The sequence below is a fragment of the Leucopleurus acutus genome (genome assembly GCF_964270905.1).
Source record: "Leucopleurus acutus genome assembly, chromosome: 1".
NCBI lineage: Eukaryota > Metazoa > Chordata > Mammalia > Artiodactyla > Delphinidae > Leucopleurus > Leucopleurus acutus.
Genome location: NC_139142.1, coordinates 172,022,495 through 172,050,420, shown reverse-complemented (window position 1 = coordinate 172,050,420; position 27,926 = coordinate 172,022,495). Strand labels below are relative to the sequence as shown.

The window sequence follows — 27,926 nt, the reverse complement described above, 5'->3', positions numbered from 1 at the left end:
CCCCCTGTGTTGTGGAATTCATAAAATGCTATTAATCCACATGCGTTTTATTTTGTAGGGAGAAGAAACTGACTAAATGAATAACATGAAGTCCAATAGAATCCTACTTTTTATCATTTCAATTCAGGGGAGTAAAAGTAAATCATTGCTATCTTTCCCTGCTGATTTCTTGTGTTTTACTACTTGAAACACCCAGCTTTTCTAATACTCATGATGTCTGTAGGGAAATCCTCAAGAAAAAGACCTCGAAGTTTATCAAGCAGCAAAACTAAAAAAAATGAATCTAACTCTATTATTGCGTTTTTTAACAATGTACCACCTGTTAAACTTGCCTGCCCCATTTGTAGTAAAATGGTGCCAAGATATGACCTAAACCGTCACCTTGATGAAATGTGTGCTAACAACGGTGACATCACTCCAGCTGACCCTGGGCATGCTGACTTAAGTTCAAATGTGTCCACAGTAGATTTGACCAATATTGCCTTAGAAGATGTAACGCCAGAGAAGTCGTCACCATCAAAGATGAATTTAACCCCTGGCCAAAGTGATTCAGCAAAAATGGGCATAAAACAGCAGACCAGCCCCTATTTTAAGAGTAATGATGACGCAGTGTGCAGAAATCAAGATGGGCTGAGACATCGTAATGTGAAAGTCATCCCTCTGGGAAGCCTGTCATCTAAATTGTCCAGAAGATACATAAAGGCTAAAAGATCAATAGGTAAGAATGAGGGATTCGCCAATCAGAGTCCACAGAGTTTCTCGTCCACAGGGGTTAGGAGCCTGGTGGGTCAGTGTTCAGAGATGGAAGGCCAGGATCAGCTTTTGGAGAATAGTTCTCAAAAGGAAAACATGTTTGCCTGTAATTCTCTGGAGGAACCAGGCACTCCCGAACATATCGTGGGAGGCTCTACAATGGTGCAAGCTGAAGGCCTAACGGCTGCACAGGAATGTGGGAGGTCAACTCTCACCCCCACCTTCTCAGATAATGCTCCCGTGTTACTTTCACCAAATTTAACTCTTGGACATAAATTAAAGTCTGCTTCAGAGGACCATCTTGCAAAGCAGGAGAGTATCAAAGGAACAGATGATAAAGGTGTTGAAAACTGTGAAGCAGGTGGTTGTGAAGAGGTAAAAATGACTTTTGTTTCACAAGCTCCAACCCAGTCATCACACTGGGAGGCAAAATCTCATGATTCTACACACGATGCTTCGATATGGAGTGACAGCCAAGCACTTCCTCCAGAAGGTGGCAGTGGCTTAAAGAATGAAAGCACTGACCGAACTCCTTTGGAGCAGGGGTCAAGCTGTGATGTTTCCCGTGTGACAAGTCCAGCACCACCGGACCATCCTTACTACCTTCGGAGTTTCCTCGTGGTGCTGAAAGCCGTGTTTGAGAATGAAGAAGACAGGATGCTCTTTGATGAGCACGAGAAGGGCATTATAACTAAATTTCATCAATTATCAGGTATCTTGAACCTGTTTGCTTTCGAGGCTTTGTTTCCCCTTTGCTGCCCTGATTTGGTCTGAGATGTGATAGGCAGGAATCTCATGACCACAAGCAGTCAGTGTGGTTTTGGGAGTCCCCTGGGAGTACTCATGGGCCCCACAGCCAATGAGAGTTCATCTAGAGAAAGATATGCCTGTAAAAGAGACAAGATTTTTGGGCCTGGTGATGTCTGCTTCTGCAGTATCATCCTTACAAGCTGTACTTTGGTTGTATTGGAAGCAGCTCTTTGTCCTGTTTTTGTATATTTGATGGTTGTAAAACAACCTTTCCCAGATTAGAAAAAAAAAATACAGTGTGATTTAGGAAAGTGTACTTTGCATTTCGGGCACGTAATCAAGCTGACTGTTAGGTGGTTTTGTTGTTTTTGCAGGCCATTTCCTCAAAAGTGAAAATAAAATACAGGGAAAAAACAAACCAAGGTATACTCAGGCATATTTTTTTCCTCCAACAATATTTTAGTTGCCTGGACTCTACCTTTTAAAGTCAGGGTGTGCAGGAAGTGGAGACTTTCAAGCTAAATTGGTACATTAAAAACTTTTTTGGTCTTTTTAAATTTTGTAAATTAGTACGTTTAAAAACATGCCTCAGCTCCTTGGCAGCCGGCGGTGGCTGTGAGCCAATAGCGCAGGTTTGGAGCAAGAGCGCCACCCCCCCTCCCCCCCCCCACCCGGCCCTTGATGGCTGCTCATCCAAAGGGCCTTGATGGCTCTGTGCCACTGAGTACCTCCTGAGTAGGAAAAGCTTACTTGGGGGCCACGCTGACCTCTAGTAATAGTAGCAGGCCTGAGTCCCAGTAGAGTAAAAAAAAGAAATCCTGAGTGTTACCAATAATGGTTAAGAGAAAGGCTTCGGTTTTACATTCACACAAGGAAACTATGGCTCTGCTTGTGTTAGTTTTTAACATGTGGGTGATACTTCTCTGCACAGTTCTTTTTTTTTTAACATAATAAAAAAAATTTTTTTCTTTTCTTTTTTTTTTTCTTTTTTATAAATTTATTTTTGGTTGCATTGGGTCTTCGTTGCTTCGCGTGGGCTTTCTCTAGTTGCAGCGAGCGGGGATTACTGTTCATTGGGGTGCGCGGGCTTCTCATTGCGGTGGCTTCTCTTGTTGACGAGCACAGGCTCCAGGCGCGTGGGCTTCAGCAGTTGTGGCTTGCGGGCTCAGCAGTTGTGGTGCACGGGCTTAGTTGCTCCGCGGCATGTGGGATCCTCCTGGACCAGGGCTCGAACCCATGTCCCCTGCGTTAGCAGGTGGATTCTTAACCACTGTGCCACCAGGGAAGCCCTTTGCACAGTTTATAAAGTGTCCACACAGCTTCCATCTCTACTTGCACTGGCCTCCCCCGATGTGGGTGTGAATGACCCCCACTGACTGTCGTATCCGGGGTGGTCACAGATCTTTGGTTGGGTGCTGCTTGCATTCATGTGAGCAATTGTTTGAATAGCTGGTGGCCCCTGGCTTCAGTATGATTGAGAAGTAGGAGCAGTTTCCTAGTGTAAGTTCTGCAGATTCTTGTGGCTTGCTCTCCACAGAGAATCATCTGCAGTGTCTCTGTTGTAAAAATAACTACTGCAAGTCGATTTTGCCTCTTTAAAGAAAAAAGGGAAATAAATGTTGAAGATGCAACAAATACAGTCATACCATTTTATTTTATTTTTAAAAATTTTCAGCTGCGCCATGCAGCATACAGGATCTCAGTTCCCCGACCAGGGATCGAATCCACGCCCCCTGCAGTGGAAGTGTGGAGTCTTAACCACTGGACCGCCAGGGAAGTCCCCATACCATTTTAGAGTTAGAAATTTAAAGATAATTTGGGTAATAGGAAAACTTGAGACCAGATTAATTAAGTAGCTTGGTGGAGATCACTGCCTTAGAGATGGCCACCCCACCAAAGCTAGACTTTTTTTGGAAAATTCTTTTCAGATGATTTTCAGCCAAAAATAGAATAATGCATATTAAACCGAAAGGAGAGAACAAAATAACGGGAACCCTGGGGGGTTTCTCTTGAGGGAGTAGAAATGTTGGCTAGAAAGTGGGGAACCCGGGTCTTAGGTTTTTAAATGGCCTATAATCATTACCAACTTTGGAACTTTTTTTATGGTTTATACACTAATTATTGAATACCTCATCGTGTTTAATCTTTTCACCAACTTTGGGAAGATGGTATTACTGCCCACCCCCCCCCTCCTTTTTATAATAGAAGAGAAAAGGGAGTCTCAGTTCCAAATACTTGCACAACTGGGGGGGCAGGGCTGGCTTTGCGTCCTCATGCTTCTCCTGTCCTGCAGTGACAGGCATACAGGTCATGGAGACATCGCCACGGGACTCTGTGTTTGAAATAAGTTACGTCTTCCTAAGGAAGAAAACGATTTTCTTGGAAGATCCGTTGAGTCAGCCTCTGTGTATTTCTAACAGCCTGTTTTACTCACCTCAGTTTACAAAAGTAAATTATAGTATATGTTTTCGAGAAGAAATAGAAGGTTTTTCACTATTTTTGTCAACTTTGTTGCAGCTAGCGGTCAGAAGTTATATGTCAGACTTTTTCAACGTAAATTCGGCTGGATTAAGATGAACAAACTGGAATATGAAGAGATCTCCGCTGACTTAACCCCGGTGGTTAGAGAGTTGACGCATGCAGGCTTCCTGCAGACGGGTACGGTTTGTCCAGGGGAACCAAATTGAAAATCCGACGTAGGGAATCCAGTTTCTGCAGAATGAGGGTGATGTTAGTTTGGTGTCATCTCCTGACTGGTGCCTGGTAAATAGTAATTGTGTGTGTCTTTTTAAATTGAGTTTTGAATCTTCTTAGGACAACAAATTATTCATGTGTTGTTAAAGCCATCCTCAGCCTGAGTTAAGACTCCTAGGATAACAAAAGATTGCCTGCTGCTGTGTTCTGATGGTCCCAGGCTTAGTCCCGTAAAGTCACCTAGGGATAGATGGGTGTCTGGGTCCACAGGGGAAACTCATCCCTCCTGGCTCTCCTTCCAGCAGGAGCTTGACTCATCTTACCCAGTTTTCTCATCTTTATGATGGAACAAAGCTGGTTTGTTTGAAGCTAGTATCGCCTCTAAAACCTTAATTTGCCCCCCATGCATACACAGGCAGCTCTTATAATTTGCAGGTTGATTGTCTCAGGAATTGTTTCACTGATTTAAGCCCATGTGAATATGAGGTAACCTTGGTGGTCTCATCAGTAGCTTTCACTAGGTCCCTACATGTGTTGAGTACAATATTGTACTGGAAACGTGGGTATAAGGAGGATGAAAGATGTGAGTCCTGGGTTCAAGTTGTTCACAGTTTAGACTGAAATAGGGGAATCAAGCCAAAGCCAGACGGTTTCTGTGCGGCAGAGTTTGTAGTGCAGAGCAGTAAGTAAGTGCAGTTAGGGTGACGTGGTGGGCCTGGCTGCGGGGAGTGGGGAGCCTTGGGGGAGAGGCCTGGAGGCTCCGTGGATGTGAGGGCTTGTAAGGGATCAGGCAGCGGGACCCCAGGTTCCCTCCCATCAGGCCATCAGGGGCACTGGAGAACTTGTGTCCTCACCTGACCCGGAAGATTAGGTGCAGGTTCCAGAAATCTACAGGTGTTAACAGGCAAGCCAGGTGAGCCTTGACTTACCTTTATTTATTTTTTAATAAATGTATTTATTTATTTATTTATGGCTGCGTTGGGTCTTTGTTGCTGCAGGCGGACTTTCTCTAGTTGCGGCGAGCGGGAGCTACTATTCGTTGGCTCGCGGGCTCTGGAGCGCAGACTCAGTAGTTGTGGCTTGTGGGCTTAGTTGCTCTACAGCATGTGGGATCTTCCCGGACCAGGGCTCGAACCCGTGTTCCCTGCATTGGCAGGTGGATTCTTAACCACTGCTCCACCAGGGTAGCCCTGAGCCTTGACTTACCTTTAAATGACAGTTAAGCAACAAAAGCAGAACCCCAGTGGCCTAACGCTGCCCTCAGTCCTGCCCAGGTCCCACCGTGGTCTGCACAGCCCAGTGGGGTGTAGCCCTGGCCGTCCCCTCACTCTGCTCCCTGGGTGCTCTGGCTGAGTGCACCCTTCTTTCAGAGCCTGTGCCTGCTCCCACTCGGCTGACCCCCTCATGTCATCCAGCTCTGCTCCGTGTCACCTTGTCAGGGACTTGCATGACCACCTAGTGTCAAATATGGCCACCTCCCGCCAGTCCATTTTGCCTTGCCCAGCTTTGCTTTTCTTTCTTCTTTTTTCCTAGTTCATTCTTCCTCCTTTTATTTATTTATTTAAAAAAATTTTATTGAAGTATAGTTGATTTACAGTGTTGTGTTAATTTCTGCTGTACAGCAAAGTGCTTGTTATACATATATGTATTCTTTTTATATTCTTCTCCTTATGGTTTATCACAGGATATGGAATATAGTTCCCCGTGCTATGCAGTAGGACCTTGTTTTTCATCCCTCCTATATATAATAGTTTGCATCTGCTAATCCCAAACTCCCAATCCATCCCTCCCACCCCCCTCCCCCTTGGCAACCACACGTCTGTTCCCTATGTCTGTGATTCTGTTTCTGTTTCATAGATATGTTCATTTGTGTCATATTTTAGATTCCACATATAAGTGATATATGGTAATCGTCTTTCTCTTTCTGACTTACTTCGCTTAATATGATCATCTCTAGGTCCGTCCATGTTGCTGCCAGCTTTGTGTTTCTTTGTAGCAGTTGTCACCCCTGACATATTTATTATGCTAGGAGGTAAGCTCCCTGTGGGCACAGATGCAGCTTGTTCACTGTATGCCCTGGGCAGGTGCTACCTGGCAGGCAGTGTACACCCAGTGAGGACTTGCTGCCTGGAGGAAGATGGCCCTGCCCTAAGCTGTGGATGCAGTGAAGGCAGAGACCAGCCGGCTCTGATTCAGCTGCATCCCGGGGGTCAGGCTTGCTGTCTGGGTCCCCTAATAGTGTGATGCACACATGTGTGCCGAGCAAGTGACCCCATGAAAGTCTTCTCAGCCCCGGGCCTGTGTGGAGAGAGGACAGCTGATGAACAGTTGACTCTGACCTGCTCTGGAGAGGCCCAGCCGTAGGTTCTGTTGTGAGCGATGTACCAGTGGCTATCCATGTGGGTCTTTATTTTATTCAGATTTTCTTTGAGAAGTTCTGTTGTTTTATAGCCTTTGTGAAATATCTGTTTTCCATAGTTTTTTTTTTTTTTTTTTTTTTTGCGGTACATGGGCCTCTCACTGTCGTGGCCTCTCCCATTGCAGAGCACAGGCTCCGGACGCACAGGCTCAGCGGCCATGGCTCACGGGCCCAGCCGCTCCGCGGCATGTGGGATCTTCCCAGACCGGGGCACGAACCCACGTCCCCTGCATCGGCAGGCGGACTCTCAACCACTGCACCACCAGGGAAGCCCTTCCATAGTTTTTAACAATCAGTTTGGCAAACTAAAATTTCTACAGTAGCATTTCATTTTATTTGCATGTGAATTTTCTTCTTAAAGTAAATAAATCTAGAAAACAGTAAGCTTATTTAAAACTACTTTTAAATTTTTTTTTTTTTTTAATATTTCAGAGTCTGAGTTGCAAGAACTGTCTGAGGTGCTCGAGCTCCTTTCTGCTCCGGAACTGAAAGCCCTGGCAAAGACCTTCCACTTGGTGAATCCCAATGGGCAGAAGCAGCAGCTGGTGAATGCGTTTCTCAAATTGGCCAAACAGCCTTCAGTCTGCACTTGGCGCAAGAATCAGCCTGGCATTGGTGCAGTGATTTTGAAAAGGTTTTGTGGCTATTGTTATAGTAAAAACATTTGAAATGTTGATAGCACGTATTTAATTTATTTATTTTTATTTATTTTTAAGCTGCGTTGGGTCTTCGTTGCTGCGCATGGGCTTTCTCTAGTTGCTGAGAGCGGGGCCTGCTCTTTGTTGCGGTGTGCGGGCTCTAGGTGCACGGGCTTCAGTAGTTGTGGCATGAGGACTCAGTAGTTGTGGCTCGTGGACTCTAGAGCGCAGGACTCAGTAGTTGTGGCGCACGGGCTTAGCTGCTCCATGGCATGTGGGATCTTCCCGGACCAGGGCTTGAACCCATGTCCCCTGCATTGGCAGGTGGATTCTTAACCACTGCACTACCAGGAAAGTCCTGATAGCACATATTAACTCTTATGATGGGTGGTACGTGTTTTCAGATTGTAATTGTTTTTTTCAATTGCAGTTAGGTTGAGAAGGCGGTGAACCATTATTATAAAGACTGGATTCTTTCTTGCTTTATTATTCCTAATTCTTAAAATACCACACTGATTTCTAGGACCAAGAAAAATCAGGAGGCAAGAGATTAGAGGCACTAGGCCCTTGGCAAATTCTAATATTTTATTATTCAAGAAAAATGCAGTTTTAACTACTGTTCTTATAGGAGTTTGGAATGTCGGTCCCCTGGACCTCCTCGGGACTCTGCATGGAGATGGAGGCGGAGGGTGTTTTCTGGCAGTCTCTGTCGGTGAATGGTCCTCAAGTAAATGGTGGTGTGATGGGAATCCCACCCCTGTGTCCTCTCGGCTCTGGCGGTGGCACTGATCTCCGCACACCCCTGGGATGCCACTCTGCTTTTGACTTAATGGCTTTTGGGCTGGTAGGAAAGTGTGAGGTCCTCCACTAGACCAGTGGCTCTCAGCTGGGGGTGACTGTGCCCTCCAGGGGACACCCGGCATCGTCTGGAGTCGTTTTCATTGTCCTGACTAAGGTGGGTAGTGGGTGCTACAGGCATTTAGTGAACGGAGGCCAGGGATGCAGCTGAGCATCCTCTAGTTCACAGCCTGGGCATCCCACCCCCAGGAAAGAGTTACACGGCCCGGATGTCAATAGCGAAACCCTGCCGTGTGTGGTGTTGCAGTTGTTGGAGCCGGAGGGCCCTGGGCTTAACATGCCGCCTTACCAAGAGCCTTTGGTAGCGACGTTCTACATAAATACCTATTATTTCATCTCAAGTGTCACTGGAGTCAAGATTTGAGAATTGCTAGTGTCAAATAGATAACACTTTCATGAGTTTTCCTGGTATTTCACATGTTCAGGACCAGCGTATACCCTATCCTGCTCTTTTATTGAGGCAAACAGTGCGTGAAATCATTTGCAGATACAATTTCATCTAATCCTCACCGTGTTCCTAGGTGGGGCTTTGAGCCCCAGAGAGGTTAAGAAATGCTTTAAGTCACACAGTTGGAGGTGGGAGATTTGCTTCAGGCTTAGAATAATGCATGCTGTTTAGCTTGAAATAATTTGTGAAATCTGACATCCAAATGCTTAAAAGCCAGAGAGTTATTTCCATATCATGTATTTTTCAGAGCTAAAGACTGGGCGGGACAGTCTCTGAGAGTGTGTAGAGACCCCCGGGCTGTGTTCTCCCGGGTCCTGCTGCTGTTTTCACTGACCCACGAGGTGGAAGAGGAGGAGGCGGCCTGTGGCGGGCAGGGCCAGCTTTCTACGGTACTGCTGGTCAACCTTGGCCGCATGGAGTTTCCCAGGTATACCGTCAGTCGGAAAACCCAAATCTTCCAGGATAGAGAGGATCTCATCAGGTAAGGGCGTGTTTGCTCTCTATGAAATCTGTGTATTTTAAAATTTATGTAGAAGGCTTTGTTATTATTTTTTGCCATCCACAACAGAAACATGAGTTCATAGCCAAAATCGTTGTTTTAAAAAATTTATTTATTTTTAAACTTTTGTCTGTGTTGGGTCTTTGTTGCTGCGCGTGGGCTTTCTCTAGTTTTGGCAAGCGGGGGCTACTGTTCGTTGCGGTGCGCGGGCCTCTCTTGTTGCAGAGCACAGGCCCTAGGCACACGGGATTCAGTAATTGTGGCTCACGGGCTCTAGAGCGCAGGCTCAGCAGTTGTGGTGCACGGGCTTCGTTGCTCCGCGGCCTGTGGGAATCTTCCCGGGCCAGGGCTCGAACCTGTGTCCCCTGCATTGGCAGGCAGATTCTTAAGCACTGTGCCACCAGGGAAGTCCTCACTTTTGATTCTTGATTTAAGGTTTATGACTCAAATTTAGCAGAAATTGATTCTGATATTTGATTTTAGGAAAGTTGTTTAAGTATTGTCTAGTATGTGCTTTAAAAAATAAACTCTTGAGATTATTGTATCAAAACAGGGTCAGTATAAACTGATTTTAGCCCATTTTGCCATAGTTATCAGGAAATTCAATATCCTATTTGTGTTCAGTTAGAATAACTTTTTTAGTCAAATCTTCTAGTAAGAATATTTCTTCTGACTGTGCTTTCTTTTGTCTCATGTCCTTTTACATCTTTGTTTTTAGTGACTTGGTGCTGTTCTCTTTGGTGAGAACTCTGAAGCCAGGTTCCAGTCTCTCTAATGAACCATGAAGCTACTCTGTGCCTCAGTTTACTCATCTGCAAAATGGGGAGATAATAGTACATTCCCACAGATCTGTGCTGATATGTGAAGCGTGCTTAGAGCCTGGCCTGTGGGGATTGCTCAGTGCATCTTAGTGGTAGAATTGTCATCATTACCGCGTATCTAAGGGAGGTTGCTTTTCAGTTCTATGGTTGACAAAACCATGGTTGACAAGTTCAGAAGTGGGGAGGCTAGGGAGAAAAAATAAACCATCATGTCTTTTTTTTAGAAAGTAGTATCCTATAAATGTTAAAAATAAGTCAACATTCTTTTGTTATGCAGAGGGCTGTAGCACGGAAATGAAATCTGGTTGAAGTGACTTCAGGAAGGGTGATTATACAACACCAGTAGTGTGACACCTGGCCTGAGGAACCTTTCCCACCACCTTGGTACTTGAAATAATTGATCCTTTCTTTTCTTTTCTCATTTATTCAGTGCCCATGGGTTGAGTGTTGAGTACCTATTACGTGCCAGGTGGTGGAGTTGCAGTGTGAACAGATAGGGTCTTTGCCGCCGTGGGGTTACGCTTTACTGGGGAAGACAGGAAAGAAAACAGAATAATATGATAACTGCGGGGCAGGCTGGAGAAGTCCTGTGTAGATAGTGCGAGGCAGAGAGTGTCCCCGAAAGGTTGGAATTGAGGCTTGAGAATGAGGAGGAGCCGGTCCTGCAGGGGTCTGGGTGCCCGCGCCCAGGCTCCGTGGGCAGGAGAGAGCTTGCTGACCTCTGGCCGGAACCTCAGGGGCCTTGTGAAGGGGAGGTTGGGCAGGACCGCAGGTCAGGGGACGCTGGGCCTCAGAGCCCCGGTGAGCCGACTGGGTCATATCCGCTGGATGGGGAGCTCGGGAAGGGGTTTAGGCAGGCAAGGGATCTGGTGCACGTTTTACAAAAGTGTCCCGTGGAGTGGCGGCTGGGGGGCGGCAGGAGACTAATTGAGCATTGGTGGTCCGGATGGAGGTGTTGGCTGGGCTGGCAGTGGCGGGCATTGTAGAGAAGTGAACGTGCGAGATGTTGGGGAGGAAAGGAGTGAGTTTTGGTGTGGGTGGTGGCGCCATCAGATGAGATGGGGGACGTGGGGGGGTGGGCTGGGATGCCGTGGGGGGATGCCCCCAGCCCCATGACTGAAGCTGCCCCGTGTGGTACTGGGCGTGCCGTCAGGAGCCCAGGACGGAGCTCGGCCTGGGGAGGAACTGGAGTCACCAGCACGTGGCCGGGGATGAGGTCCCTGAGGGAGAAGAGGAGGAAGGAGCTTGGCAGCCAGCGCCCAGGGGCTGGGCAGCACATGGGCGGCGGCAGGGAACCAGGGGTGTGTGTGGTGGGCGGACCCGGAGAAGAAGAAGGTGTATCAGGATGGGGCTCGATTGAACGCCCGGAGGAAGGGCAGTGAGGTCGAGTGGGATGGCCCACTGGGCTTCGGAGAAGCAGCCCCTGCTGTGGCGGCCTGCGACGGCAGGGCGGTCTAGTTCCCTGGTGTCTTCAGGGTAGGAGATACTCGTGTGTGTGTGTTTGTGCACGTGCACGTGTAGATAAACCCATAGAAAGGGAGAGGCAGTCAGTGGAGGAGGAGGAGGGGACCTCCTGGGCCCCGGAGCACCGGCGGGAGGACTGGGATGTGGGCAGGGTTGAGGCTGCCATGGTGGAGGCTGGGGACCCCTCGAGCAGGGCTGGGCCGAGGTGTGTGAGCACGTGCCGAAACCAGCCGGCCTGGCTCTGCGATTGTCTTCAGCACGATTCGGGGAGTTGGTGCAGGCCCAGAGGAGTGAGCGGCCAGGGCACCCCGACCAGGGTGGGGCTGTGGCCGGTGTGTGTTCTTCCCCAGGCGTGGTCTGTGGGCCTGCAGGACAGGAGGCGCTATGGCTGGGACAGGGACCGTGCTGGAGGTGGGGCCTTGGTGAAGGTGGGGAGCTGCTGTCAGCAGTGAACGAGCTGGAAGGATTGGGGGCGGGGATCAGTGGAGGAGATGCTTGAAGTCAGCATCTTGAGGGTGACTCGGTCCATTGGGGACAGAAGGTCTCAGTGGTCACGGGCATGTGGGTGGCTGAGAAGAGGTTGGAGAATCGTGTTATCAGGGAGGAAGGTGGTGGAGAATTCTGAAGTCGTGGCCATCGTGGCGGGAGACCCAGGGAGACCAAGGCAGAGGGGACAGGGACAGGGGTGGGGGGCGCTGGCAGGTGCCCACAAGGAGGAGGCGTGGGCTTCGGAGGTGGGGGCTTTCAAGGAGGAAAGGAGGATTTGGAGGCGGAGGTGGGAGGGAGGAGGATGCTTCCATCCGTCTGGGCCCTGAGTGAGGAGAGCTGTCCCTGCTCGAGGGGGGCTGCGGGGAAGCCGTGCTCTCAGCCAGGTGTACGGAGGGCAGGAGACAGAGATCGGGGTGCAGGAGGGATGCTGTTCTTGGCAGCGCGGGGGTTGGGGGGGAGGTTTGGGAGACGGGAGGGAGGGCTGGTGACCGTGCAGGCGGCGATGGCGGCACCATGGGGCTGGCGCTGGGCTCAATGGGCTCGTGAAGAGGGGGCTTGGTTCAGGTGGGCGGGAGGGCACTCCTGCCGGGTGGGCCAACCTCCGGGCACCCTCTCCCTGTTTCTCTTTTCTTATCGACCTTAGAATTGTCCAGTTGCACATTATAAGAGAGTTAGATCGAAGAGTTCATGAGCAAATTTTTATATGTAGAGGCCATTTCTTTTACTCTTTTTTTAAAAAAAGTTATTTTATTCAAGTATAGTTGACTTACAATGTTAATTTTTGCTGTGCAGCAAAGTGATTCAGTTCTACATCTATCTTTCACTCTTATGTGATAGTATTTGCACATATGGCTCGTGCATGCTTTTTCTTTTAAGTGTGCGTCCAGAACACAATGACTGTGCCCTCGAAGTGTTAGAGAACTGATGGGGCGAATGTCTCAGGTGCAACTGACAAGTTGTCTTTCTTCACTGAAGTGTGTTCATAACACTTCAGCATTGCCGTCTCCCAAAGACTGTCCCTGAGGTTATTTTTGAAAATCCCCAATAGTTCTCTTAGCTCGGGCAGCATCACTCTGTCTGCCTCTGGCTCAATGGTTAAATGACCAAACCTACGCTTGTGTGTAATTCTGAAGTCAGTTACCTGTTTACAAGGTTGCCAGATTGCTGAATGAATGAGCATCAAAAGTCAGAAAGGAAGCGCGGGTCAGTGTTACATGCATATAATGGGATGTGTTATGTACTAGTGCGGTGTGAATGTTTTCATCTTTCCGGTTGGGTAGCCTGTCTGAGTTTTTCTAGGCCACTCCCGTGGGGTAATACGTCAAATTATTACTGAGGTAAAATGTAACGCTCGTATTTTCAAAAGCAGAGTTAGATGTGGTGGACAGGATGTGGAATTTTGTGTGTCAGTGCTCGTTCACCCCTGAAGCTTGGATGGCCTGGCCCCCCCGCCTCCTGCAGGTACGCAACGGCCGCGCACATGCTGAACGACATCTCCACCGCGATGGCCAGCGGGGCCTGGGAGGAAGCCAGGGAGCTCGCTCGGTGTGCAAAGCAGGATTGGGACGGACTGAAAGGCCACCCGTCCCTGAGGTGAAGTGGTTCTCGGGTCCCTGTCAAAGTTTACTGTCTAGCCGAGTTGTTCTAACTGCTTAGAACAACTAAGGGACTTGGGTTCCTGTCGGACAGAGGTTGGTAGCCTCTTCCGTGGAGGGCCAGCTAGGCAGTGGTCAGGCTCTGCCAGCCACATGCTCACTGGCCTCTGCTGTCCTGCTGTGAGCGCGCCCGCATCCCCCCCCCCGCCAGCGAGTGGGCGGGGCTGTCCCAATGCAGGTGTGTTTGCTGACACCGAAATGTGAGTTTCATGTAATTTTCACAGGCCACAGACTATTTTTCTCCTTTTGACTTATTTTAACCATTTAGAAACGTGGAAATCACGTTTGGTTTGTATATATACGCTGGGTTTGTATAAAATCAGGTGGGGCCCTGTGTCTGGCCCGAGGGTGGGCGTTTGCTGACCTCCAGCCCTCATTTCACACCGCTTTCTGGGGGACCTCGGAAGGGTGGCTGTGAGAGCGTAGATTTGTGGTGTAGAAAACTGCACACGACAGGCAGTGTTCCGAATATATCTTCTTAAAAGGTAGGAATTCAGTCTGCTCTGTCACTTCTTGTGATTGTCTTACAACACATAAACAAAGCACTAAACTGCTGGCGTACGTCTTTGTTCTAGATACCACGAGAAATTGCCACTCTTTCTCCGGTGTTTTACCGTTGGTTGGGTTTATACGAGGATTTTGTCCCGAACCGTTGAAATACTGCAGAGACTTCACATGTACCAGGTGAGTGCACAAGCCCCCGCCCCCGGCTCTTAGCGAGGGGGCTGGCTCTTGACTTCTCCCAAGTACTTGGTCAGCACACGGCGATGCGACGAGGGCCTGCTTCCCGTGGGCACCTGCCATCTCCTGGTCGGTAGGAAGACGGCCGAGGGCGACCTGCTGTTCCGCCAGCTGTGAGCTGACGCCTGTGCGCCAGGATGGCCAGGTGACGGTCAGAGCTCCGCAGGGAGCCGCTGATGGTCTCTGCAGCCGGAGCTTAGCCGCCGTCAGAACCCCCTGTGTGACAGGGAGGGTCTCCCCAAACCCCTGAGGCAGAAACCTCACCTCTGCTTGTGTTTCCCTGGCAGCAGTAGTGGATGGTCTGGAAATAATTTATAATCACGAATGAGAAGTTCAGTCGTATCCCTCCTTGTATTAAACGTTGTGAGATTGCTGGAGTGAGCTTCTGTTGTGTTGACACTTGTGTAATTGAAACATGGTGTTTTACAAAGAGAATGTGCTAGGGCTGGGCCAGTGGGTCCCCCACGAGGGGTCTGTGGACCCGCCCCAGAGGCCCTGTGGGGTTGGCTTCGGGGAATCTGCGAGTGTGTCTATGGGGTTTGTGCCTTTTCTCGGGAGATGCGTTAGATCCTTCAAAGAGATCCGGGAACCACCAAAGATGAACATGAAGCGTGACCAGTAAACCTACCAGAAAGTCCCCCTGTTGAGGTCGGGTGTTTGGGTGAAGACCCCCTTGTTCCTGTCCTGACCCTGCCCGTCACAGCCTCGGCCCTGTGACCGGCTGGGTTCCCAGATGCACATGGGCCTGCAGCCACTGCTCCTGCCCAGAGTCTGACCATGTCTGGCCTATGCTGCCGACCTGGTTTGCAGAGAGTGCCGAGCTGCACAAGGTGGTGGGGGGCCTGCTGAGAAGCATGGGGCGCCTCCGGAGCTCAGGCCACTCCCGAGGGACGTCCCAGGGCCCCACTTGGCAGTCCGGGTCCTGAGCCTTACTTTAGAATGCAGAGGGATGCTGTATAGATATACTTTGACAATTTTCCTGACTACTCAGTATAATGGCAGACTCTTGGTGTGTAGGTGTCTAATGCGCATCCCTTGTTGTTGCCACAGGAAGCCGTCAAGGAGCTTGAAAACCTTTTGTCCCAGAAAGTGTACTGTCCTGACAGCAGAGGCCGGTGGTGGGACCGGCTGGCTCTCAACTTGCACCAGCACCTGAAGCGCCTGGAGCCGGTACTCAGCTGCGGAGCCGCCCAGCCTTTGTTCAGTTTGGCATACATTTAAAAATATAGCAAACTGTTAATACCTTAAAAATCTAAATGTAATTAGAACGTGGATTTCTTTTTTCTTAACTTTTATTTTATACTGGGCTATGGTTGATTTAGAACATCGGTTTCTTTTTTTTTAAATTAATTAATTTTTAAATTTTTGACTGTGTTGGGTCTTCGTTGCTATGCGTGGGCTTTCTCTAGTTATGGTGAGCGGGGGCTGCTCTTCCTTGTGGTGCGTGGGCTTCTCGTTGCGGTGGCTTCTCTTGTTGCAGAGCACAGGCTCTAGGCGCGTGGGCTCAGTAGCTGTGGCTCGTGAGCTCTAGAGCGCAGTGTAGTTGTGGCACATGGGCTTAGTTGCTCCATGGCATGAGGGATCTTCCCAGACCAGGGCTCGAACCTGTGTCCCCTGCACTGGCAGGCGGATTCTTTTTTTTTTTTTTAGATGAGAGTGAGTTTATTGAGAACAAAGAGCAGAGTTAGCGAGGGGCACTGCAAATACAGCTGGCCGATTTCCTGATAGACCAGGGAGAACCTACCAGCAGCCGGATTCTTAACCACTGTGCCACCAGGGAAGCCCCTGGTTTCTTTTTTTTTTAAATTTTTATTTTATATTGGACTATGGTTGATTTAGAACGTTGATTTCTTAAACATCCTTCTTTGTCTGTGTTCTTCCAACCCCAGAAGAAGTAGCAGGGGCGCGAATATGGGGGTGACAGTGGGGTTGGTGGGTGTGTCGGCAGCAGGATCGTGTCGGGATTCAGGGATGAAGTTCTAGGGGTGGAGGGAGCTGGAGGGTTAGATGTGTCCGCCTCCACACAGTTTTGGAAATGGTGGTTGTATTCACTCGTTGCCCGGGGCCTCCTGGGAGAAAGATGGATGGAAGGCGTTCCTCCCACCGTGCGACGTGGTGTCTGACTCAGCAGGGCGGGCGCCTTCCCTTCCAGGCTCTGCCTTCTCTGTGGCGGGGACCTTGTGAGTCCGAGGACAGCGTTGGCTGTCAGCTGCTGCAGCCAGCAGGGCGGGGCCTCCCGAGGTGGCGACAGTGGCCCTCTGTGTGGCCACCTGCGGTCCCCTGTCCCTGCCAACCTCGTGTCTGCATTGAGCAGAGGGCACTACGGCTCTGGGAGCTTTTGTTTCTCCAGGGGCAGGTCAAGTGAATCAGGATGATGGAGAGCTGGAAAATTTGACCGCGGTGGTGGACGATGACATACTATTTTTACTGCCTTAACCTGAAAAGGTGCCTTGTTACCTCAAGTGCTTCCAGCCGGGAGAGCTGTTTCCTCTCCCGGAGGCGGGTGTGGTGCCCCCGCCTGGCGCTGACTCGGGCTGACAGGGCAGGAGAGGCCTCTGGTGGCCCCTCACCCAGCGTGGACAGAGGGTGTGTGCGCGCTGCCTGTCTCTTTCATTGAAATAAAGGTTCCAAAGAGTTGATAGACTTTCCCCTTGCTCGGGTCTGCTGATAGGAGCGTTCATTCATACTCCGAGGTTATCTTTGAGACAGATGGAAAATCCTGGTTCCTTTTTGCCTTTTCCCAAGAATCTTCCCGGCCATGCTCATAACCCCTGTTACTTTGTCACGGTTCCTTCCCTTCTCTACATCAGTCTCCAGGGAGGGCACCTGCCAGCCCAGCAGAGGCTCATGCCTGCAGGTGCCCAGCAGCCAGCCGGCCAGGCCAGGCTGAGCCCGAGGCCGCCCCTCCCTGCGGCCAGCCCGGCTCCCACGGGGCTACAGAGCTGGCGGCAGCCCCGCCTCATTCTCTGCTTGATTCCTCTGGACCCGGCTCTGATGGCCTGATCTTCACTGATTTTCAGGGCTTTTTAAAAACTTTTTATTCTTTTATTGTAGTAAATATATATAACAAAGAAAACTTGCAGTTTAACCATCTCTAGGTATACAGTTCAGTGGCGTTAATTATACAGCTGATCCTTGAACAACTCGGGGATCGGGGCGCCGAGCCCCCCTGCCCCCGCACAGTGAGAAATCCACGGATAACTTTGTAGTTGGCCCTCCATTTCTGAGGTCCTGTGTCTGCAGATCCAACCAACTGTGGACCGTGCAGTGCTGCAGTCTTTATTGGAAGAAATCTGTGCGTATGTGGACCCGAGCAGTTCAAAACCGTGTTGTTCAAACATCATCACTGTCTGTTCCCCAAATTTTTCATCCTCCAAACAGAAACTCTGCTCCTGTGAAACAGTTACTCCTGTTCCCTCCTGCCCCGGTTCCTGGTTACCTCTAGTCTGCTTCTGTCTCTAGGAATCTGCCTGTTCTGGGTGCTTCCATGAAATACCCAGAAGTGGAATCATGGAATCTTTGTCCTTTGGTGCCTGGCTTATTTCAGTAGCATAACGTCCTCAAGGCTCATCCATGTTGTAGCAGGTGTCAGTGTCCTTGCCTTTCAAGGCTGAATAATACTCCATTGTGTAAACGGACCACGTTGTGTTGATCCTTCATCTGTAGATGGACACTTGGGTTGTTCCCACTTTTTGGCTGTTGTGAATAGCACTACTGTGTATAAATATCTGTTTGAAACTCTGCTTTCAGTCGTGGTGGGCGTGTACCTGGACGTGAGGTTGCTGGGTCACGTGGTAATTCCGTGTATGACTTTGTGAGGAACTGCCGAACCGTTTTTCACAGTATTTGGATCGTTTTTCCATTGTTGCCAGCAAAGCACAAGGGCTCCAATTTCTCCCACATCCCCGCCGACACTTTTTATTGTCCATTTTTCTGAGTACAGTCATCCTAGTGGGTGTGAAGTAGTATCCCATGTAGTTTTCAGTATTTTTGTTTATTTGTCCAGCCCTGAATAACCTTAGAAAATGCATAACTCCCTCAAACCTAAGATTCTTCTCCCTATAAATGAGGCTCCCTGGGACTGGGAGGTGGTCAGACGGCCGGGCTTCTGCCCTAGAGGTGCCTGCTCTGCATACCGAGCCCCTGGATGGTGCCCCGAGCGCGCCCCGGACCAGGTCCCTCTCCCCAGCCTCCTCCGTCTCCTGAGGGTGTGGCAGCTGAGATAGGCTGTGTCCACACGTGTGGCCAGGACATAGTGTCTGGAGCACGGCTGCTTGTGCCCCAGACATTTGCATCGAGGTCTGTGCTGCTTCTGCGCTCGGCATGGGACCTAAGGGAATGTCCTTGTCTCTGGAAGGGCTGCTTTGCCCACCACTAATTAGCAAAATGAATGATTAATTAACAGTGGGGTTTCCCGTCACATGAAACGAGGGGATGCTGCACGGGGACTTCAGGACGCTGACAGGCACCGTGCTCTTTGCTAGGCCATCAAGTGCATCACAGCAGGGCTGGCGGATCCGGACGTGCGGACAGGCCACCGCCTCTCGCTGTATCAGAGGGCCGTGCGCCTGCGGGCCTCTCCCAGCTGCCAGAAGTACGCGCACCTCTTCCGTCAGCTCCCAGAAGTCACTGTGGGTGACGTCAAACATGTAAGTAAATATTCTTGGGGCACTTGGGATGAATTCTTGTTTTTATTCCTGAACACAGCCTTAGAGAGGTTTTCAGCGCGTGTTTCTTGTCGACTCCAAAGACCCTCTGGCTTGCTGTGGGCAGCGACCTGGCCTCACCCCCGTCCTTACCTGGGTGTTGGGAGGCTGGGCCGGCAGGGGCTGTGACTCTGTAAACTCCTGAGTCAGCAGCTCACAGCCTTTCCAGGTCCGCCTGCCTGGTCAGGGCCTCAGAGAGCAGAGGGCCAGGCTGTGACCTGCGTCCTCATGGGCACCAAGGTGCGGGTCACATGGCCTGGCACTGCGCTGAGGATGGGTGGCCTTTCGGGGGCGGAGGACAGTGTGTCCTTGGGGTAGCAGAGCCGGGTGTGCAGGGCTGGAGCAGGAGGAAAGCTAATGGTGGTCCTCCCCTTGCCCCCCCCCCCCCCCGCAGGTGACCGTCACGGGCCGGCTCTGCCCGCAGTCTGGGCCAGGCAAGTCTGTCTTCGTGCTGGAGGCTGGGGGGACCGCCCCTGCCACCGTCCTGTGCTCTGTGGAGGAGCTGGCGCTGGCCCATTACAGACGCTGTGGCTTCGACCAGGGTAACGCTGGGACTGTGTGGCCACAGTGGGTGGTGTCCCGCCCCACAGGCAGTGTCCGCACCTGCCACCCGTGAGGGCGGCGCCTTCTGGGGGGACACGAGGAGCAAGGGAGGCCGGGTTACCCTCAGAGCTTGTGTCAGGCAGGGGGACAGGACGGGGCAGAGGACCACGAGATGCTGCCGATAGCCAGCTGGTCAGAGGAGGGCAGCCGGGGCCAGGCTGCTTCCAAGAGGACCCGGCAGTCTGGGGGGGTGGGTGGCGTGAAGAGGATGGAGGGCCAAGCCCTGCCAGGACGTCACGCCTGGGACCAGAGACATGGTTGGAAGAGTTGTGGGTCAAATTCCTTGTAAAATGAGCTCTCTAGCCCATGTGAGGGAGGAGAGCAAATGTCAGTAAGAATTGGAGCTTTTCCCATCTTCCTTCCCAAGAGACGTGTGCGATCACCCGCCCCTCCAGCCGCGCCCGCTCTGCTGCGTCTCCTGGGAGCTGAGGCCTCAGAGTGAAATGATGGACGTGACCTCGCAAGAGAGAAACACTGCTGGTTCCCGCTGAACCGCGCTGCTGTGTCTGTTTGGGGGTGTGTGTGTGGGGGGTGTGTGTGCAAGGGCGTGTACGGCTGCAGGGCAGGTGGTCTGAGGCCCCTCAGGGGTGAGTGGGGCTTTGCTCTTTGAGCCGCTGATGAGATGCTCTCTGTGTCTCAGGCCAGATGTGCAGAGGGACCAGGACCAGGTGCCCCTGGTTCTCTTCTTTCTGGGCTGCTTGGCATCCTCTTTGTTCAGACTTTGTAGGTTTCACTCAGAAGCCGTTTTCTGAACCGTGTAGAGCCCAAGTGGGAATTAATTCTGCCTGGTTCCAGGAACTGGGAGCTGAGGACTCCCACTGGCCATCGAGGGGAGGGGAGGAGGGCTGGAGAGGGCACCCGGCGTCTCTGCTGCTCGGGGAATAAGGCGCCGGAGGGAGAGACCCCGCGGCTGGCAGAGGCACTGGAGCCTCTGGGAGGTGATAAGCATCGCTGGCCGGGGAGGGGATGCGGCAGGCCAGCCAGGACGGGCCCGGACCTGGATCCTGTTCCTCGCTTCCTCCCAGGCCTGTGTGTCCTTTGTCCCCTCTGAGAGCTGGGAGCAGCCCCCAGCCCCCCTCCCAGCCCCCGGGGCCATCCTGGGGACGTCCCCGGCATGCGGGTCTCAGCCAGGAGACGCCAAGGGCAAGGGGTCCACGTTCGGGAGCTGGGCCTGGCCATTTGAGAAACACCTGAGTAAGACGTGTGGTGACTCGTGTGTGACGGCCTGTGTGCTGTCAGCAGCCCAGGCACCGGTGTCCAGACACAGTGGAGGGGCCGCGCCCATCTGTCCACGCGTGTGGGGCCTGCGCTGGGTTCTCAGGGTCGTCACCCGCGGGCCTGCTCACCTGAGAGCAGCACAGAGCTGTGTTAAGATCGTCTGCTTGTCCCTCCGTCCACTGGAGGTGGCTCGGCTTCTGTGTGTCCCCGTGAGCCCTCTTCCCTTTTCTTTCTTCCATTTTGGCCTTGGAGAAGGAGCTGCAAATTCAGTGCTTTGTCTAAGGCCAGACTAAAGAAAAGACCGTGAGAATTTGCCTTAGAATTGGTAAAAGGAACTGGTCAGTCTCTGTCCTTAGTGAATGTACTGAATAGAAAAGTAACATAAAAACCGTGAGGGAACCGCAGAGGAAGCTGCAGCTGCCCGTCAGGGCGACGACGACGGCGGCTGGGCGGTTACCTTGGAGGGACTGGGGCGGGGGGGCTTTAGCCTTTTTTAAAAAATAACTTGTTATTAATATCATGGAAGCTGCGGAACATGCCTTTATGGGAAAGCAGAGAGGTGTGCCGAGCTCCCCGCGCCTCCTGCTTCACCCAGCCCTCCTCCATCCGCCGTCCCCCCTAATGTTGGAAGCAGACCCCAGACCTTGGCTCCTGTGGTTACTCCCAGGGGGCCCACGGGTTCGGTCCACATGTCCAGGCCAGACCCCCCCCCCATGTCTGTGCTGAAGGGTCACTAGGTTGAAGAACACTCAGGTGTCTTCAGGACATCAGGACATCATTTCACTGGCGTGTGATGTGATCATTCAGATGAGTGAGGACACAAAACGAGGAGGGGACCTCGTAACACACGGGCCTCTCTCTGCTGCGTGTCCAAGGTGATGGTTAAGATGAACCTGTGTGATGTCTGTATCACTTACCGGGAAGGTGATGCTACTGAGGACGAAGTGCACACGCCAGTCAGGACAGAGATACAGGAGACCCGGAGGGTTAGGAATAAAAGAACAGAATGCAGGATCGGTCCCCGCGGCGGTGGCGGGAGCCCTGTAACCCGGCGTCAAGGGAGGAGGAGCAGGCCCTGGGCAGGCGGCTGCCGGCTGTGAGCCGCACGCAGCGAATGCTTTCAGTTTAGCCATGAGCTTGAAAGACGGACGGACAGTTCCGATTCTGGAATATCAATTTTTTTATAAAATATTTTTTTCCTTTATTAAAATTGATGCAGTGAACCTGAGCAGAACCCTGCTGTGGGTCTTTCCTCTGGAGAAGGTTTGGTGTGAGGGCAACCTCAGACCCTCTGGGGAAGTTTCTTTCAGAGTTCCTCATAAGGATCTCCCCAAATGATTGGACTTAACAGCACCAACGCACGCCGACGGCTCAGGGTTCAGGGATGCTGCTGTCCAGGGTGGAAAGCCAGGCTTGCCTCCCTTGGGCCCGGCAGGGTGCAGGGCTCCAGGGCGAGGCTTCAGCTGGCGGCCCGAGCGGATAGCGGAGGACGGCCTGCGGGGCAGGGGCCAGCTGAGGGGGCGCACAGCGCAGCCTGGATGGGGAGGTGGGCCAGGGCTGCCTCCAGTGGGCCTTGATGGGACCTGTGCTGCCTCTGACCTCATGTGCGATGCCTGGGGCCCACTGGCCGGAGAGATGCCACAGCCTGTTCAGGGGGCGCCGGCGTCAGGTGTGCTGAGGGGCCAGGTGGGGCTCGGCTCTCTCCGGGAGGTTCCGGCCCTGCGGACCCTGCTCTGCCGTTCACACGGCCTGGGGCTGGGGCTGGGCCTGGCCTCTGAGGTCACCGCCCCATCGTGTGGTCTGGATGTGGGGTGAAGGGGGCGTCTGGACTGGGTGGTCTCTGACGCGGAAGCTTTCTATAAAACCCCAAGTCTTAGAAACCCTGGGCACGGTGTCCAGGCCGAGGCAGAGGAGTACTGGGTGGAGGAGGCGAATGGGGTCAGAGGGCACAGGCTCCCAGGGCGCTCAGACTCCTTCCCAGAGGGCTTTTCCAAGTGAGGCCGAGGGGCCCCCTGCCCCAGAGCCCCTCAGGGGATGCCCCCGCCTCCGAACCCACCGAATGGAACCCCCAGAGCCTGAGGAGGGAATCTGCTTTTATTTTTAAACGTGTTCCTTAGGTTTTTCCACTCTAGCTCCAAAATGTGCATTTGAATTTTCTCATGATTACTAAGATTTTTTGCCTTTAAACAAGGCTTCTGCATATAAGCAACATAATGTAAAAAAATGACCTAGGAATGGAACAAAAACAGCATTTGCGTTTGAATGTAAAATATCTGCTATTTTCTTCAAATTGAGTAGGCAGTAGGATATGGTAGTGGTTTTTAAAAAACAGAAGAAATGGATTTTTCTTGTGTGTGTGTGACTTTGTCTCAGGGATTCACGGGGAAGGGTCCACCTTCAGCACGCTGTACGGCCTCCTCCTATGGGATGTCATCTTCATGGACGGGATACCAGACGCCTTCAGAAACGCCTACCAGGTAATCATGGCACGTTTTCAGGCAGCAGACACTTCTGCACGCGCGTGAGTCACTCCCGCCTGGGTGCCCCGCCTCTGCAGCCATCAGAAACCTGCCCCTCTTTTGGATCCTGGTGCTAATTCCACCATAAGAATAGCTTTTAATTTTAAAATGTGATTCATACAATTAAAAATGTGAGTATGTTAAGTTTTAAACTTTAAGCCTACTTTACTGGAATCATTCCGTTTGAAACATTTAGTGTAAGTTTCTTCAGCTTCACCCAGGTGGGCCCAGGTGCTCCCATATGCTTTGTCACATGTGCCGGCTAAGCGTTCCACCAGTTTAACCTAAAAGCTCCTTTTGCAAATTATTACTCTAAAAAACCCAGTGTAATAAGTTGCTTTTATATCAGATTACTTAGGTAATTTTTACATGTCTTTTGAGAAAAAGAATGTGTCAACTTCATCAGATTGGCCAGTTTCCAAATTTGATCTCGACTCTTCTCATGACTCCGGCCTCCCCAGGCACAGTGTGAGCTTATTTTCCCTGCACACAGGCGGCCCCGCTGGACCTCTGCACGGACAGCTTCTTCGCCAGCAGAGCACCGGCCATCGAGACCCGGCTGCGGCAGATTCACGGTGCCTCCGCGGAGAGCCTGCGGGCCTGGGTGGCAGCCGCGTGGCAGGCCCAGGAAGGCAGGGTGGCCTCCCTTGTCAGCTGGGATCGCTTTGCTTCTCTTCAGCAAGCCCAGGTGACGGTCTGCAGGCAGGATTCCTTGATGCAGGGTGTCCTTTTGGCAACTGTAACAAAACACACACACGCATGCCTACATGCACGTGTATGTGTGTGGGTATATATGCACGCACACACGTACGTGTCTGTGTGTACGTGTGGTACCCCAGCCCACAGGCCTCTGTTACTGAAGGAACAATCACAAGCCTGAACAAGCCCCCCTTATGCCTTCTGCCCATTTGGTTGGCAGCTTCCCTTGGCCTGGCCTGTGGCCCCTGGAGGGCGGACACCATCCCTGTCCTGTGACTGCTGGCCTCTGAGGGTCATCACTGTCACATTCCTGAGTGCTTACCCCAAATTCCCTCTTCCTTAGCTGCTCCCCGGATGTTTCCGACCGGGCAGAAGCTTGGTAACTGACCCAAGGAGAAGTGGTCCCCAGAGCTTGCCGGGGGCATTTTAGCCCTTGGCTCTGGAGCCCCAGCACAAGCAGCAGCAGGGCACTTGGTGTTCCTGGACGCATCTCTGCTGAATGACACATGGAGTCCCTGCCCCATCTCACAGTCACTGGGGGCGCTTCAGGGTCTCCGTCCCGGGGAAGGGCTGACTGTCCCTGTGTTTCGTGTCCAGGATCTTGTGTCCTGCCTGGGGGGCCCCATCCTCAGTGGTGTGTGCCGGCGCCTGGCCATGGACTTCCGACACTGCCGAGGGGGCCTCCCTGACCTGGTGGTGTGGAGCTCCCAAAGTCACCACGTTAAGGTCAGTTGAGCCAGAATGGAAAGTCATGTTGGTAACTTTAATGATCAACTTAATGCCACAATCTAGGCATTTCTAGCATGGTGGTTGACAAGGCCGAATCCCTTGAAGGCTGCTGGACTGAGGGCTGGGGTTGTTCGGTGGCTGTTGGCAGAGGTGCCCTCGGTGCTGGCATGTGGGCCTCTCTGCAGGCAGCTCCCCCGATGGCAGCGTATTTCATCCGAGCAGGTGAGTGAGAAGGGCCAGGGTGTGAGCAAGACGGAAGTCAGTCTCTTAGCAGCTGATCTTGGCAGTGAAGTTCCGTTGCTTTTGCTGTGTCCACTGTTAGCAGCAAGTCCACGCTCAGGGGTGGAGATTTTGCAGGTGTGAGCTCCAGGCGGCCAGGACGGTTGGGAGCTGTCTTCTAAGCTCCAGGAGTGAGCACTTCCTCACGTGTTGTAGGCTGGATGCCTCCCTTGCCTCACCCTGCTGCCCATCACAGGCTGGTGGCTTCCTTATTATTGAGTTTTGAGATGAAAGAAACCTCTGGTGCAAGTCCTTTCTGAGAACTGCTCTGTTCTTTAATGAATCATGCTTCCAGTGTCGTATGACGTCTCTGACTGTAATTGTGGATTTGGTTCTTTCTCCCTTGCAGTTGTATCAATGTTTGCTTCATATATTATTCGATGTATAAACCTAGGGTTGTCGTGTCTTGATGAAATGAACTCTTTATCATTATGAAATGACCTTCCTTTATTCCTGCGTTCTTTGCTCTGAAGTTGAACTGATATATAGCCACTCCAGCTTTCTTTTGGTTAGTTTAATGTGATACTTTTTCTGTTCTCTTACATTTAACATATTTTTTCTTTATATTTGAGTTTCTTATATATTCTTGTAGGCAGCATTTACCTGGGTCTTACTTTTTAATCTAATTTGACAACCTCTGCCTTTTAATTGGGTATTTGGAACATTTACATTTCATGTTATTCATGTTTGGCTTTAAACCTGTCATCTATTTTTTTTTTTTAAAGGATACACTTATAAGTTTATTTTGTTTATTTTTGGCTGCATTGGGTCTTCATAGCTGCGTGTAGGCTTCTCTAGTTGTGGCAAGTGGGGGCTACTCTTTGTTGCAGTGTGCAGGCTTCTTATTGCGGTGGCTTCTCTTGTTGTGGAGCATGGGCTCTAGGTGTGAAGGCTTCAGTAGCTGCAGCACTCGGGCTCAGTAGTTGTGGCTCGCAGGCTCTAGAGCACAGGCTCAGTAGTTGTGGCGAATGGGCTTAGTTGCTCCACGGCACGTGGGATCTTCATTTATCATGCACATAACAACAGTATATTTTTATGCACATAACAACAGTATATTTTTATATCTCCTCTCCCAGCCTTTGTGCTGTGTTCATACATTATACCTCGACATGTTATAAACCCTGTGGCACATTATTTTTGCTTTCTACAGCTGACTGACTCTGTATATTTACTCATGTAGATACAAATTCTAATGTTTGTTATTCCTTTATATAGATCCAGATTTCCATGTACTATCATTCTCTTCTTGACTGAAGAACTTCCTTTAACATTTCTGGAAATGGAGGTCTGCTAGTAATGAATTATTTAGGTTTCATATATTGATATTTTAAGACTTTAAGTCTTTGTTTTTGAAAGATATTTTTTTCTGGGCAAAGAATTCTGTTGACAGTTTTTTTTCAGTACCTTAAAATATTGGTCCACTGTTGTCTAGCTTGTATTGTTTTCAACGAGAAATCAGTAGTCTTTCCCCTCTGGCTTTTAAAAATTCTGGCTGCTTTTAAGAGATTCATTTTTTCACTGATTATGCAATTTAGTTATGATGTTTCTTAGGGTTGTGTTCTTTATGGTTCTGTGCTTGGGGTTCACTGAGCTTCTTGGATCTTTGGGTTTAGTTTCCATCAAATTTGAAAAATTTTTGGCCATTATTTCTTCAAATATTTTTCTCTGTCTTCTTCTCTTTGGGGACTCTAATTAAACTAGTCTTAGGTTGCTGAAATGCTCTCTTCATTAAAAATTTTTTTTCTATACTTCATTTTGGATAGTTTTTATTGCTTTGTTTTGAATGTTGGTGATCTGCAGTGGACAAAACTGACAGTTACGCTTTCATGGAGCTGATATGTAATGAGCAGTTTTTATCTTGTGATAAACACCATGAAGAAGTGCATAGGAAGGACCCTTCTTAGAGATGAATTTAAGCTGAGCACGGAAGGAGAAGACGTCAGACACGTGAAGAACAGGGAGACGTGTCCTAGGCGGTGGGAACAGCAAGCGTGATGAATGTCTACCCTTTGGTTGGGCAGATGTTGTCTGTCTCGCAAACTGAGAGGAAGCCTTTGGTGTGGTTGGCAGGCGCCAGATTACACAGTTTTGTAGGTCATGGCAAGAAGTTTGGGTTTAATTGCAGACCTAACAAAAAGTGATTGAGGCGTGTTAAGCAGGAGAGTAACAGTGCAGTGTGTGCTTTACAACTATTTTTCAACTGCTGTATTACGAATCGATTTCCTAATTCTCTGTGAACTGTCTAGTTTCTACAGAAAAGGAAACTTTCTCATTGAATTTCATATGTGTATGTTTAGTTGCTATACACATGTAAGTACAGCAGCATAGAGGATACGCCATCTAAATAGTTGTCAGTGGAAACGACCGTAGCTTACCTGAATGACCCTTCTGTCTCCCAGCTGGTGGAAGTGAAGGGCCCCAGTGACCGTCTTTCGCAAAAGCAGATGATCTGGCTGGATGAGCTGCACCGGCTGGGGGCGGACGTGGAGGTCTGCCATGTGGCTGCAGTCGGAGCCAAGAGCAGGGGCCCCAACTGAGAGCCGTGGGCTTGGGAGCATCTGAGAGCGTCAGAAGCGTCAAGTGTCACTACATCTTATTTAATTTTGTTGTTGTCGTAATAAACCTGGCAGTGTAAGGACTCATCACTGTACAGTGTCTGTGTATCACAAACCTTGGTATTGGCTTCAGGACACTCACTGATTCCATACAGCAGGTAATGAACTTTTAAAAAGGTCAAAACCTTGGTGGCCGTTTCAGGAGCTAGATGCATCTGACTTACAGGAAAGCTGGAACCCCCCCCCCCCAAAAGGAGATGATTCACAGCTTTGTGTCTTTTATAAAGGAGCATACACAATGTGTCTTTCTAAAAAGTATATTGGAAATGGAGATTCCTTAATTTATCTATGTTTTTCTATACTGCCCTTACACATTTGGCTGCTACAAT

At 50.5% G+C, this 27,926-nt stretch overlaps 1 protein-coding gene across 1 annotated transcript; it reads left to right on the top strand.

Annotated features, from left to right (window-relative positions):
* Window positions 1–62: 62 nt before the first annotated feature.
* FAN1 (FANCD2 and FANCI associated nuclease 1) lies at window positions 63–27,926 on the top strand. Its single transcript, XM_082844491.1, has 13 exons — window positions 63–1,465; window positions 4,021–4,161; window positions 7,049–7,250; window positions 8,808–9,041; window positions 13,295–13,426; window positions 14,064–14,172; window positions 15,280–15,399; window positions 18,714–18,878; window positions 19,330–19,477; window positions 23,130–23,233; window positions 23,769–23,963; window positions 24,572–24,700; window positions 27,382–27,926. The coding sequence occupies exons 1-13, from the start codon at window positions 211–213 to the stop codon at window positions 27,517–27,519; spliced, it is 3,072 nt and encodes a 1,023-aa protein (XP_082700617.1). The 5' UTR covers window positions 63–210; the 3' UTR covers window positions 27,520–27,926.

Excerpts from the sequence above, each read along its gene's own strand:
- FAN1 (XM_082844491.1), top strand. The coding sequence starts at position 211 with ATGATGTCTGTAGGGAAATCCTCAAGAAAAAGACCTCGAAGTTTATCA. Across the intron at positions 7,251-8,807 it reads GGTGCAGTGATTTTGAAAAG|AGCTAAAGACTGGGCGGGAC; the intron begins GTTTTGTGGCTA and ends TGTATTTTTCAG. Across the intron at positions 9,042-13,294 it reads GATAGAGAGGATCTCATCAG|GTACGCAACGGCCGCGCACA; the intron begins GTAAGGGCGTGT and ends CGCCTCCTGCAG.